The 13,531-nt window shown below is 38.5% G+C and overlaps 1 protein-coding gene across 12 annotated transcripts in view; it reads left to right on the plus strand.

Moving 5' to 3' along the window:
• IFT25 (intraflagellar transport 25) overlaps positions 1–11,975 on the plus strand; it is a 25,365-nt gene extending 13,390 nt beyond the window's left edge. For 9 of the 12 annotated variants that reach the window (XM_513418.8, XM_009458264.4, XM_009458271.5 and 6 more), the window contains exons 3-6: positions 3,378–3,484; positions 5,102–5,170; positions 9,586–9,629; positions 11,769–11,975. In XM_513418.8, coding sequence (XP_513418.1) covers positions 3,378–3,484; positions 5,102–5,170; positions 9,586–9,629; positions 11,769–11,885 — 337 coding nt within the window. In that variant the 3' untranslated portion in view covers positions 11,886–11,975. The remainder of the gene's footprint in view (positions 1–3,377; positions 3,485–5,101; positions 5,171–9,585; positions 9,630–11,768) is intronic. The other 3 variants (XM_054683163.1, XM_063802092.1, XM_016918829.3) reach the window with 1 other exon arrangement.
• Positions 11,976–13,531: the final 1,556 nt, after the last annotated feature.

Genomic DNA, 13,531 nt, shown 5'->3' on the forward strand with positions numbered 1-13,531 from the left:
TGTCAGACAAAAATATCAGACAAGGAGTATTAGCAGAGACAAAGGGGACACTTTATAGTGTCAGAGAGTCCATTCATTAGGAAGAGAGGATAGCTGGGTGCGGTGGCTCACGCCTGTAATCCCAGCACTTTGGGAGGCTGAGGCGGGCGGATCACGAGGTCAGGAGATCGAGACCATCCTGGCTAACACGGTGAAACCCCGTATCTACTAAAAATAAAAAAAATTAGCCAGGCGTGGTGGCGCATGCCTGTAGTCCCAGCTACTCGGGAGGCTGAGGCAGGAGAATGGCATGAACCCGGGAGGCGGAGCTTGCAGTGAGCCAAGATTGTGCACAGCACTCCAGCCTGGGCGACAGAGTGAGACTCTGCCTCAAAAAAAAAAAAAAAAAAAAAAAGAGAAAAAGGAAGAGAGGATAATCCTAAGTGTATATGGACCTAATAATAGTTCTTTAAACTACATAAAGCAAAATCTGACAGATGAAAGGGAGAAATAGACAAATTCACAGTTATAGTTAGAGATTTTAATACCCTTTTCTCAGTAATGATAGAACAATTTGGCAGAAAATCAATAAAGACATAGATGATCTGAATAATGTCATAACCTTGACTTTGTTGACGGTTATAGAACACTATAATCAACAACATGGAACAAGAATGTATTGATGGGTTGTGTATGGTGGCTCACGCCTGTAATCCCAGCACTTTGGGAGGCCATGGCAGGCGGATTGCCTGAGCTCAGGAGTTTGAGACCAGCCTGGACAACATGACAAAACCCCATCTCTACGAAAAAACACAAAAATTAGCCAGTCATGGTGGCATGTACCTGTAGTCCCAGCTCCTTTTGGAGCTGAGGCATGAGGATGGCTTGAGCCCAGGACGTCAATGCTGCAGTGAGCCAAGATTGTGCCACTGCACTGCAGTCCGGGTGACAGAGCGAGACTCTGTCTCTTAAAACCCAACATATTGAACATTCACTGAAATGTGCTGAAACATAAAATAAGTCTCAATATATTTCAAGATTAAAATCTTAGATAGTATGTTCTCTGACCGCTGTGTAATTAAATTAGAAATAAACAACAAAAAGATATTCAGAAAACCCCCCAAAACTTAGAAATTAAACACTGCACTTCTAAATAACCCATGGGTCAAAAAAGAAATCAGAAGGGATCTTAGAAAATCTTTCTTTTTTTTTTTTTTGAGATGGAGTTTCCCTCTGTCATCCAGGCTGGAGTGCAGTGGTGCAATCTCAGCTCATGGCAACTTCTGCCTCCTGGGCCTCAGCCTCCCAAGTAGCTGAGACTACCGGCATGTGCCACCACACCTGGCTAATTTTTGTGTTTTTAGTAGAGACGGGGTTTCACCATGTTGGTCGGGCTGGTCTTGAACTGCTGACCTCAGGTGAGCACCCTCCTTAAGCCTCCCAGAGTGCTGGGATTACAGGAGTGAGCCGCCATGCCTGGCCTTAGAAAGTATTTCTAACAGAATGACGTTGAAAATGTAACACACCAAATTTGTAGGATGCAGCTAAAGCAGTGTCTCAAGGGAAAGTAATAGCATATATACTTATGTTAAAAAGGAAAAAATGTAAAACCAATAATCTAAATTTTCACCTTAGGAAGCTAGAAAAAAATGAGCAAATTAAACCCAAAGTAAATAGAAGAAAATAAATAGTAAAGGTGAGAGCAGAAATCAACAAAATAGACAATTATTAGAAAAAATAATAAAGCCTAAAGTTGATTATTTGTAAGGATTAATAAAAGTTATAAACCTCTAACAAGATTAGCCACGAAATAGAGAAAATGCAATTTATTAGAACCAGGAATGAAAGTAATATCACTACGTATTCTAAAGGAATCATATATAAAGAACAAATTTAAGCTAATACATTTGACAACTTAGATGAAATGGACAGATTTCTTGTAAAGCTCAACCTATAAAAATAACACAAGATCAATTGGAAATTCTGGACAGCCTCATATCTATTATAGAAATTAAATTCGGTCAAATATTTAGGGAAGAAATACCAGTCTTCCACAAACTTTCTCAAAAATAGAGAAGGAAACATTTCCCAAATTGTTTTATGAGAACAACGTTATCCTGATAGCAAAGCCTGACAAAGACATGACAAGAAAGAAAATGGAGTGCAAAATAGTACAACCACTTTGGAAAGCTGACAGTTTCTTATAAAGTTAAATATACTTTTACCCTATGTCCCAGCAATTCCACTCTTAGTAATTACCCAGAGAAATGAAAACATGTTCACAAGCACTTGTACAAGAATACTTAGAGCAGCTTTGTTCCTAATAGTAAAAAGCTGCAAGCAATTAAAATATCCAACAAAAATATCAAACAAAATCACGAATGAAAACATTGTAGCATAGTTGGTGGTGATAGAAATCAGAGCACTGGTTGCCTAAGGGAGGTAGGGATTGTCTGGAAGGAAAGATAAGGGAAATTCTGGAGTCATGGAAATGTTCTATATTTTCATTGGAGTATTGGTTACATAAGCGTATACATTTATCAAAACTCACTAAGTTATGCCCTTAAGGTAAATTCCACTGTAGGTAAATTTTACTTCCAAAAAAGAAAAGCTTATATAGTTAAAATAGAAATGATTATTTCTGTAGTCAAAACCATAATATATACTATTTTGCCTATATATGACTTAGAGTGCATGTTTTAATTTTTGTTTGAACAAACATTTAGCATGTGTCTGCTATGGGTGAGCCATTGTAGCAGTTGTAGGGTTACAAAGGTGAGTAAGAGAAAGAAACTGGACTCAGAGCTCAGCATCTAGTGGGAGCCATAGAAACACAGGAGATTAAGTGCCAATGTAGAGATGGAGGCTGAGTATGAGATAAGTGCAAAAGAGGGAGGAAGTGATTCTGATTTGGTGGGGTTAGATAAATGGGACCAGAAAGTGAATGAACTTATGCAAGGGGAAGAAGGGTTTTTCAGGTCAAAAAAAACCTCATGAATGAACTAAGGTACAGAAGCAAGAGCCTGCCTAACATATTTGCAGAATTTTAAGTGGCCCAGTGTGACCACAGTGATGGAAGAGACTATAACTTAGTGGTGGAACCAGATCCTACAGTCTTAAATGCCATACAAAGGAGTTTAGAATTATAGGCAATAAAGGGACCACTGAGGCATTTAGATAGAAGTGACATCAATTCCGTTTCTGTGTTTTAGAAAAGAATACCTGGTAGTAGTAAAGAAGAATTATTAAAGTTGGAGAGAGATTAGAGGCAGAATTAACAGAAAGGAGATGTGAGAATCCAGTAGTCATTTAATTTTAAAAAACAGGTATTCAATAAAATTTTATGATTAACCATTTATATTTGGCTATTCTTATTTTTTCTTTAAAATTAACAATAGGAATCCAGAAACGTTTTGGACCACCACAGGAATGTTTCCCCAGGAATTCATTATTTGTTTCCACAAACATGTAAGGATTGAAAGGCTTGTAATCCAAAGTTACTTTGGTAAGCAAATCTTACATTAATTTTTTTTTCTTTCTTTCTTTCTTTTTTTTTTTTTTTTTGGTGCTCCAGGTAAGGCTAATATTTTAGTTTTCATTATCCTTTCATTTTTTCCACAGGCAGAAGGCATATATGTAAACTTTTGGCAAAACACTAGTTTTTCTTTATAGCATGGGATCCAGTTTTATTGCTGGGGTGAAAGGATGGGGATTATGAGGTAAATGCCTTGAGCTCAGTTGGCCTCTCTGAAACTGCAAATTCGAAACCCTTCCAAAGCACATAATAATTTCCATGCAATTTACTATGTAAAAGTCTTTGGCAAAAGGCCCTATTAGGAACATAAGACGCCAGCTTGCTAGAACACTAAGTTCCATGACATCTTTATTCTAGATTCATTTGTCCTGGAGTTATTTGTCAAATTCTTGTTGAAAATCTGATAACTCTGATTATTTACATTGGATAGTTGAGATTCTTCTATTACTAATGGCATTTTCTCAGGAATTTAGGGGGATAATCTCCCTTGGGACATCATTCTAATCCTATTTATTTAAAGATAAAATGTATCAGACAAAATCATGGCGGGAAACAGAATACATCCCAGATGGTTCAAATGAAGAGGCTCTATTGATGGGGCTACTTGCAAAATTATGGCCTGGGTTAAGGGAACAAACAAGGGAAGGAATGATGAGGCCCTCAGAAACTAGCTATAGCAGGAAGCTGTAACTAGCCCTGGCACAGGGAAGGAAATAGTGTTATCAGAGATCTGTGAGAGCTGGAGCCTGTGTAAAAGGGCCTAATAGGAGCTGTAGGCAGGAGAAACTGTCAAAGATGTCACACTGAAGCAGGGAGGGAGTGGAGATAAAATTGGCTGATCTCCCTTCCCCACCCCAGTCTCCCCCTGGTGTCTCCCACTGGCCAAATCCAATCAGAAGCCAGTGGGTAAATGAATCCAGGTGATAGAGTCCACAGAGGTTAGCCCCTCATGGCACAGAACAGGACAAAGAAGAGGAGGAATGGATCTGGAGTGGTAGAGACTGGACTGGAGCAGTGGAGAAAAACCAGTTTAGAAGGAAGATGACTGTATTCCTGATAAGTCTCTTCTCTCATTAATCGTGGAGGCTCTAGAGTCATACCTAAAGTTTGAATTCCATTTCTGGCACTTACGAGCTGTATATCATTGAACACCTTGCTTGGCTCCTCTAAACCTGTTTTCTCACCAGTAAAGTGGGTTAAAATACCTTTCTCATAAGATTGTAGTCAAAAGTGAATGGATAAATATGTTTGACTCATCATAGGCTCTCCATAAATGTTTATGACCAAGACCACCAATAGTAGTATTATCGCCATACACACAAAAAAATCGGAACAATGCCAAATTCAGAAAAGCTCTACTTGCTGTGTGTTGTATGGTTGCGAACATTTGGAAGATTAGTTACACAAGACTATATTTTACCATAGGGTTTTTTGGAAACATACAGAGTTAACTTCCATGTTGTTTCTGATCCCAGTGCTCTGTGTAGTTCCACTGTGCATGATAATCTCAGGCAGAGGGAAAAAGAAATATAGGGACAAAAACATACAGCCAGATTAACACTTTACTTACTTTGTTTACAATGTTAGTACAGACCTTGAAGATTGAAAAAAGCACGTCTAAAGAGCCAGTTGATTTTGAGCAATGGATTGAAAAAGGTATGTGTTTCACCAGCATTGTTCTGAGCATGAAGGAGTAGATAATATTCCTTTGATTCTGCATTTCTCATCTAGCTGCACTTTGGTGAAAAAAGATGACTTTAATGATCCTTGTGACACATTTAGGGTCTAGAAAGACCCAGGTTTGAATACAAAGCTGCTTCTTCATTTACTGGTTATATAAGTATTAACATGTGACTTAATTTTTCTCAGTTTCAGAATCCTTATTAGGAAAATGGTGATGATATCTATCATTCAAGGTTTTGGTGAACTAGTGTCTGGCATATAATAGACAATAAATATTAGTTTCTCATCTTCTTTCCTTTTGTCCTGATTAAGGGTACTATTTAAATATCACCAGCAGAATTGATAGCCTCTACTTAATTAAACACATCATCTTGCCTTCATATGTCTATTTTCCCTTTCAAAATACCATGAAAATAATAGTAAAGGAATAAAAAGAGGCATAAACCTACAAGGACAAAAGATTTAACAACCAGCAAACTAAAGCAAATGTGAGAGATCAGTGTATATTATGATAAAGAGAAAGCAGATTGAAGAGTAGTAACTTCTTTAGCTGAATGAACTGTGTTATAACCTAAGGTCTTGACAAGGAGCATGTCAATAAGAAGCAAGCCACTTTGCCACACAAAACCCCAGAAAGGCCTAGAGCTCAAAGGCAACAGGTGCCATGGGAAGTATGAATGAGACCTGGGTCAGAAAACAAGGATGATTAGTTGAACATCTATTTACAGAGTAATCAGACTCTAGGTACCTTCTTCCGTCCTACAAAACTAGGTGACCACTCCTTTATCCCACAGACCTCCACCACAACCCTCAAGAGACAACTGCAAATATAGAATGTTGAGGCTCAGGAGACCAGATATAGTAGGGAGTGAGTGAGACATGGAGTTGAAAATAGGATACTAGTGGAAGCCTACATATTGAATAGTGGGAACACCAGCCTCTTTCCTGTGTTCTGGTATTAACTTCAGCAGCCAAGAATATACCCTCAGCTGGGAGACTGGAACATTCATCTTTGGAGAAACTAAATGGCCCTAGAAAAAAGACCTATGGATACTGACAAAGGCCAGCTCATTTCTGGTCACCTTATTTAAGTCCAGTAATCAATAAGTGTGGCTCATGCACACAGTTTTCAAATGATGCACAGTTTTCAAATGATCCACAAGTAGCAAAAGAAAGATCACAAGACATTAATGAAGACCTCAAACCCTGAAAATAATCAAGCTTTTAGCTCTAATTTCCAATCTATAAGAAATATAGAGGATAGAGGAACAAATTAAGTGAAACCACGAATAGACAAGATGATAAAATCTAGAATGTGGGGCCTGGGCACAGTGGCTCATGCCTGTAATCCCAACACTTTGGGAGGCTGAGGGAGGAGCATTGCATGAGTCCAGGAGTTCAAGACTGGCCTAGGAAACATGGCAAGATGTTGTCTCTACAAAAAAAAATTAAAAATTAGCCAGGGATGGTGACATGTGCCTGTAATCGTAGCTACTTGGGAGGTTGAGATGGAAGGACCACTTGAGCCCAGGAGGTTGAGACTGCAATGAGCTGTGATCACGCCACTGCACTCCAGCCTGGGTGACAGAGCAAGACCCCATCTCTTAAAAAAAAAAAAAAAATCTAGAATGTGGGACATTGTACAGGACAACTGACCTGGTCTCTTCAGTAAGTCAAAGACATTAAAAAATGTGTGTAGGGGAGAGAAAGCAGTTCAAGGTTAAAAGAGACTTAATTCTGATTTTAATAAACTAATTAAAAAAGACAGGGACAATTGGGGAAATTTGAATAGGAATTGGGTTTCATATTATATTAAACCACTATTTTTAATGTTATGATGGTGGTATTATGGTTATATAAAGAATTATTATTTAGAAATGGATAATTAAGTATTTAGGGGAAGCTAGGCTCACGCCCATAATCCCAGCATTTTAGGAGGCTGAGGTGGGCGGATCGTTTGATCTCAGGAATTCAAGAAACTACCCTGGGCAACATGGAGAAATCTTGTCTCTACAAAAAATATACATATATATTTGCTAGGTGTGGTGGCATGCACCTGTAGTCCCAGCTGCTTGGGAGGCTGAGGAAGGAGGATCACTTGAGCCTCAGAGGTGAAGGTTGCCATGAGCTGAGATTGTGCCAGTACACTCCAATCTAGGTGACAGAGTGAGACCCTGTCTCAAAAGAACAAAAAAGTATTTAGAGATGAAATGTCAATAATGTCTTACACTTGCACTTGCTTTAACTTTTTTTTTTTTTTTTTTTTGAGACTGGAGTGCAGTGGCGCAATCTCGGCTTACTGCAACTTCCGCTTCCCAGGTTCAAGTGATTCTCCTGCCTCAGCCTCCTGAGTAGCTGGAATTACAGGCGTGCACCACGTTGCCTGGCTAATTTTTGTATTTTTGGTAGAGACAGAGTTTTCACCATGTTGGCCAGGCTGGTCTCAAACTCCTGACCTCAAATCGTCCACCCACCTCAGCTTCCCATAGTGCTGGTATTATAGGAGTGAGCCACCACACCTGGCCTAAAATACTTTAGTGAAAAAAAAAATTGATAAATCCACTATGATGAAATGTTAGTAATTATAAAATCTAGCTTATGGGTATATGTGGGAGTTTTTTTATGTTCTCTCCTAAGTATGTTTGATATTTTTCTTTTCTTTTTTTTTTTTGAGACTGAGTCTCACTCTATTGCTCAGGCTGTAGTGCAGTGGCATGATCTCGGCTCACTGCAAGCTCCACCTCCTGGGTTCACGACATTCTCCTGCTTCAGCCTCCCGAGTAGCTGGGACTACAGGTGCCCGCCACCATGCCCAGCTAATTTTTTGTATTTTTTTTTTAGTAGAGATGGGGTTTCACCGTGTTAGCCAGGATGGTCTCAATCTCCTGACCTTGTGATCTGCCCACCTCAGCCTCCCAAAATGCTGGGATTACAGGTGTGAGCCACCATGCCCAGCCGATATTTTTCAATTTTTCATAACTAAAAAAACTAAGCAAATGAAAACGTTTATTATTAATTTCTGGTGATAGAGTTGTACAAGAAAGAAAATATCATTATAATGTATTATTTCAGGAGTAAATAACCTTTAGATAGACAGAGTAATGTAACCATCAAATAGGATTTCAAATTTGAGAGGAGAGAAAGAGGGAGAAGTTGAAGGAGGAAGAAGAGGGGATTTCGGTTTTAAAAAGCTAAAATTTCACCTACCATACTATATAAAGTCAGTAAAAAATTTATCAAAAAGGAATAAAAGCATATTATAATTTCAGGAAAAATAGCTTGAAGAGTTGAGAATGTTTACTTCTAGGAAGCAGGACTAGAGGAGAAAGAAGGGGTAAAGCAGATTACTGATTTTCATTATTTCAGAAAAGGGTTAGGAAACAAACACAGAGACTTCTCTTTTAATACTACGGGGCTTTTACATTGTGTACATTATTTAATGTGAAGTTAATTTTGAATACTGTCATTAGCTATCTTTTTTGTTGTTGTTGTTGTTGTTTGAGATGGAGTCTTGCCCTGTCACCCAGGCTGGAGTGCAGTGGCGCGATCTCGGCTCACTGCAAGCTCCGCCTCCTGGGTTCACGCCATTCTCCTACCTCAGCCTCCCGAGTAGCTGGGACTACTGGCGCCTGCCACCACACCCGGCTAATTTTTTTGTATTTTTAGTAGAGACAGGGTTTCACCGTGTTAGCCAGGATGGTCTTGATCTCCTGAACTCGTGATCCGCCCGCCTCGGCCTCCCAAAGTGCTGGGATTACAGGCGTGAGCCACTGTGCCCGGCTGTCATTAGCTACCATTATAGCAATTAAATCTTTCATGTTTCCAAAAGAATTGTTTGATATGATTAACTCATGATAAAATAAATTAATCTGCTCTAAAATTACATAAGGAAACATTTTTAAAATTTGGATACCAGAAAAGATTACTTCTTGGGCCACACGATTATGCATCATAGTGAAAGTTTCACTGAGAAACTCAGCTCTAGTTGTTACCCGTGGGTATGGCAAAATGGCTCCTTTCTGTTAGTAGCTGGATCCTCAAATGTTCACTTTTTTTTCTTGAAAGGGGGATTTTTTTAAATAAATGTTTTAAAAAGAAATTTTCACATTTTATCAGTTCCTTATATCCTTTTACTATTAATATAATTGACCTTTGCATTTCCTTTTGCTTATACTCACTAGGATATTTTATAGCTCATAGTTTATCTTTTTTGCCTTGTATATCATATACCTCTATTTTTAAATTAAATTTCAACATGCAAACGATGATTCCTTCAAACCTGGTCTCATAATTTACCAGATATCATATTTTGCTGAACATAAATTTCAATAGCTATTCTCATGTATTTTGACCCTTAACTCATTTCTTCTGTTGCATTTATGTTTTAGATTTGGTACACACAGAGGGGCAGCTTCAAAATGAAGAAATTGTGGTAAGTGAATATACTTTATAGAATTAAAAATTAACCTGCACAATGTATTTAGACTTTAAACCTATCTCCATAGTCATAGTTAGTAAATATCCTCATGATATTATAGGTTTGTACCTAAATCAACCGGTAGAGAAAGTTATTCTCAATAATAATATAAGCTAAATGTACATTCATAAATTAGGTTCTTACCTTTCATAGAGAGTGACGGCAAGATAAAACAATTCATTTATTTTTTGTTTTATTTTTCTCATTCATTTACTTTGAAGTATTTATTTGGTTTGCTTTCTTTCATTTGATTCTGTAGGCATTTTAGAATAGGAATGAAAAAAGGGTCGCGATGCCAAAATTGAATGTTAATTTAAGCATGAAAGGACAAGCGAGATTCATATAAGGGGAACTAGAGCATAGGATCAGCAACAAATAAGCCAAAGAGAGATGAGGTGGAAAGACAACCAGTATTTTTCGACAACATTCCACTGGGCTTTGCTTGTCAAGTGAAATGAATGCCCGTTGATGAGGAAGCTGCTGCCTCATCAGGAGTTCCGCTATTCCTGGTAGTTGGTCAGGCCCTGGTTTTAGACAAACGCAAAACAACTGAATATCTATTTATTAGGTGGTCATGCTTTGTTTAATTAAAGTTTCCCTAAATGAGGGTTAAAATAGTACCTTATCCATTAAGTTTACTTCTTCACAACTTGCCAGAAGCTGCTATTAAATCAGTGTTTCAAAAAATTCTGTAGGAAGTTTTTGAATCCCATTAGTTCCTTTCTCTCCCACCAAAATTCACCCAAGTACTGGGGAGGCCAGTGAGGTCCTGAAAAATGATTAATGTTACTGAATTTTATCTTCCTGTTTTTTTCTGTCTTTACCTAGTGGGTTATGATTAGTAAGCCCCTGCTACCTTTCATATATTGTTTCAGGACTCCACTGTGGAGGGTTACAGCATTATAGAAAATTTGGAAAATAGCAAGGGGGAATGGGAGGCTGGAAATCACCCAGAATTTTATTACCCTGTCACAAAAACTTTTACTGTATTTATTTTCTTCTAGTTGTTGACCATATGCTGTACAGTTAGAATAATAATGTGTGAACAATTTTGTGTCATCTTTTTTTTTTAACTTAGTATTATATCACAGGCTTCGTAAGTACAATTTTAAAATAACATTTGCCAGTTGGCATACATTTAAACTAATTTTCTTTTTCTTCCTCTGTCATTACACAGTTTGTCCCCTCTGTAATACACAGGGGACATCTATGCATATTCCTGCTACTGGGACCTTCACCTTTTTTCTTACTTTCTAAGATTAAATTTCAAGGAATAGAATTACTGGGTGCAAGGTTGTAAACATACTTATAGCTTTTAAAATATATTGGCTAATTGCTTTCCAGAGAAATTATATAAATATAAAAATGTAGTCATGCTTCAGGGTAGCGTATTCTGAGGCAACATTAACCAAAGGAAACTTCTTTATTATGAAAAATACTTTAGAAAGACACTTTTTTTTTTTTTTTGAGATGGAATTTTGCTCTTGTTGCCCAGGCTGGAGTGCAGTGGTGCTATCTCTGCTCACTGCAATCTCTGCCTCCCGGGTTCAAGCGATTCTCCTGCCTCAGCCTCTCAAGTAGCTGGGATTACAGGTGCGTGCCACCACGCCCAGCTAATTTCGTATTTTTAGTAGAGACAGGGTTTCTCCATGTTGGTTAGGCTGTTCTCAAACTCCCGACCTCAGGTGATCTGTCGGCCTCAGCCTCCCAAAGTGCTGGGATTACAGGTGTGAGCCACTGCACCCAGCTGACACTTTTAAAAAATTAGAAACTGGGCATGGTAGCTCATGCCTGTAATCCCAGCACTTTGGGAGACTAGCTTTGAGGCTAGTTCAAGACCAGCCTGGGCAACACGGTGAGACCCTGTCCCTACAAAAAATGAGAGTTGCAGTTTTTAGCTCCAGTTGCTATTTTTCATCAAATCAAGGCTGGTATTTAGCTGATATGTACCACAACTATTATATGTAGCTGGCCTTATGTGTTGTTATATATTTAGAATATTACTCTTGCATCAAGCTGTTTCTTTTGCTAACTGCTTGTTAACAGTTAACTAGCACTGCTAAAAGCATTTATATTGATTTTTTTCCCATACAGGCACATGATGGCTCCGCTACTTACTTGAGATTCATTATTCTATCAGCCTTTGATCATTTTGCATCTGTGCATAGCGTTTCTGCAGAAGGAACAGTAGTCTCAAATCTTTCCTCATAATGGTAACAAAATGCTCTTGCATGATTTTTTAACAATATATTTAAACAGGAAGTTGTCACTGATATACTTTATTAAAAGGATTTTTATCAATTTGTTTCAGTTTTTATTTACATTCTTTTCAATATTTGGGGTAAAGGAATTCTGTTTTTATCAATCAGCAGTACTGGCCACCATGGGGGAAATTAGAAAGGTTTGGCTTCAGTATATAGCTTAATCAAGGAAGTGACTGCACATGAAAATTTAATGGGTAATACATTGCATCCCCACAGCATCCACTCTGGTGCTCTTCAGATCGTAGTGCATTAATTTTTTAATTGATTGATTGATGCAAAGGACTAAGTGAGCAATATAGAGAGTAAACAATGTAAGAGGTCAGAAAAGAGAAAGTACTTATGGAAGGGTTTCACTGAGGTCATGGAACCTGAGGTGGGCCCTGTAAAACGAGTGATTTTACTTTTTAATTTAAAAAAATATTTTTTTGCAGTAGGGTCTAGCTGTCACCCAGGCTATAGTGCAGTGGCTCGATCTTGGCTCACTGCAACCTCCATCCCCTGGACTCAAGCCATCCTCCCACCTCAGCTTCCCAAGTATCTGGGACTACAGGTGCATAACACCATGCCTGGCTAATTTTTGTATTTTTTGTAGAGAAGGGGTTTCACCGTGTTGCCCAGGATTGTCTCGAACTCCTGAGCTCAAGCGATCTGCCCACCTTGGCCTCCCAAAGTGCTAGGATTACAGGCATGAGCCACCGCACCCGGCCTTTACTTTTATTTGTTCTGGCTTGAAAACCTCAGAGAAGGGTTAGAAACACATAATCTTACTTTTTGTTGTTGTTTTTGAGATAAAGTCTTGCCCTGTCACCCAGGCTGGAGTAAAGGCTGGTCTCAAACTCCTGGGCTCAAGCAATCTGCCCACCTCAGCCTCCCGAAGCATTGGGTTTGCAGGCGTGAGCCACCACACCCGGCCCTCTTTCTCTTATTTAAGAATACTATTTCTTAAGTCCATGAAAAGATCTAGAAGCAGTGACATCCAAGTATCAGTGAGCACATCAAGTACCCAGATTGTGATCTCTAAATACCTTTCCCATTAATTGGAACCAAGACTCTTTGGAGGAATGGCCAATTCCAAAAGTGTGACAAGAAATAGACAAGATTAGCCTGGGACATTTTGTTGTGCCAGAAAGTAGACTAATGGATAATGTCGAGAGGATACAGAAGCTGACATGAAGGTACTCTTATTAGAAAAAAAAAAAAAAGGGCAATTTGAGCAGGAAAAAAAATTTTACAGTTGACTACAACCATACTGAATATATTTAAAAGTGAATCCATATTGATAGAAGAGAAAAAATAAAAGACCAAAACAAAACCCTCATTGGACTCCATGGGATGTAACTAGGGCAGAATTACTCATTTGAATATTTGTATTTAAAAAGAAAGAATTGGGCATCTATCATGTACAGACATAACCCTGGTAGATGAGAGAAAGTGCTTTGCAGAAGAATTCCTGCTCATTGATGTGGAAGATATGATAGAATTAGAGAATCATCATTAGTCCAGGCATGGTGGCCCACACCTATAATCCCAGCACTTTGGGAGGCCAAGGTGGGAGGATGGCTTAAGCTCAGAAGTTCGAGACCAGCCTGAGCA

This window comes from Pan troglodytes, chromosome 1 (genome assembly GCF_028858775.2).
Source record: "Pan troglodytes isolate AG18354 chromosome 1, NHGRI_mPanTro3-v2.0_pri, whole genome shotgun sequence".
NCBI lineage: Eukaryota > Metazoa > Chordata > Mammalia > Primates > Hominidae > Pan > Pan troglodytes.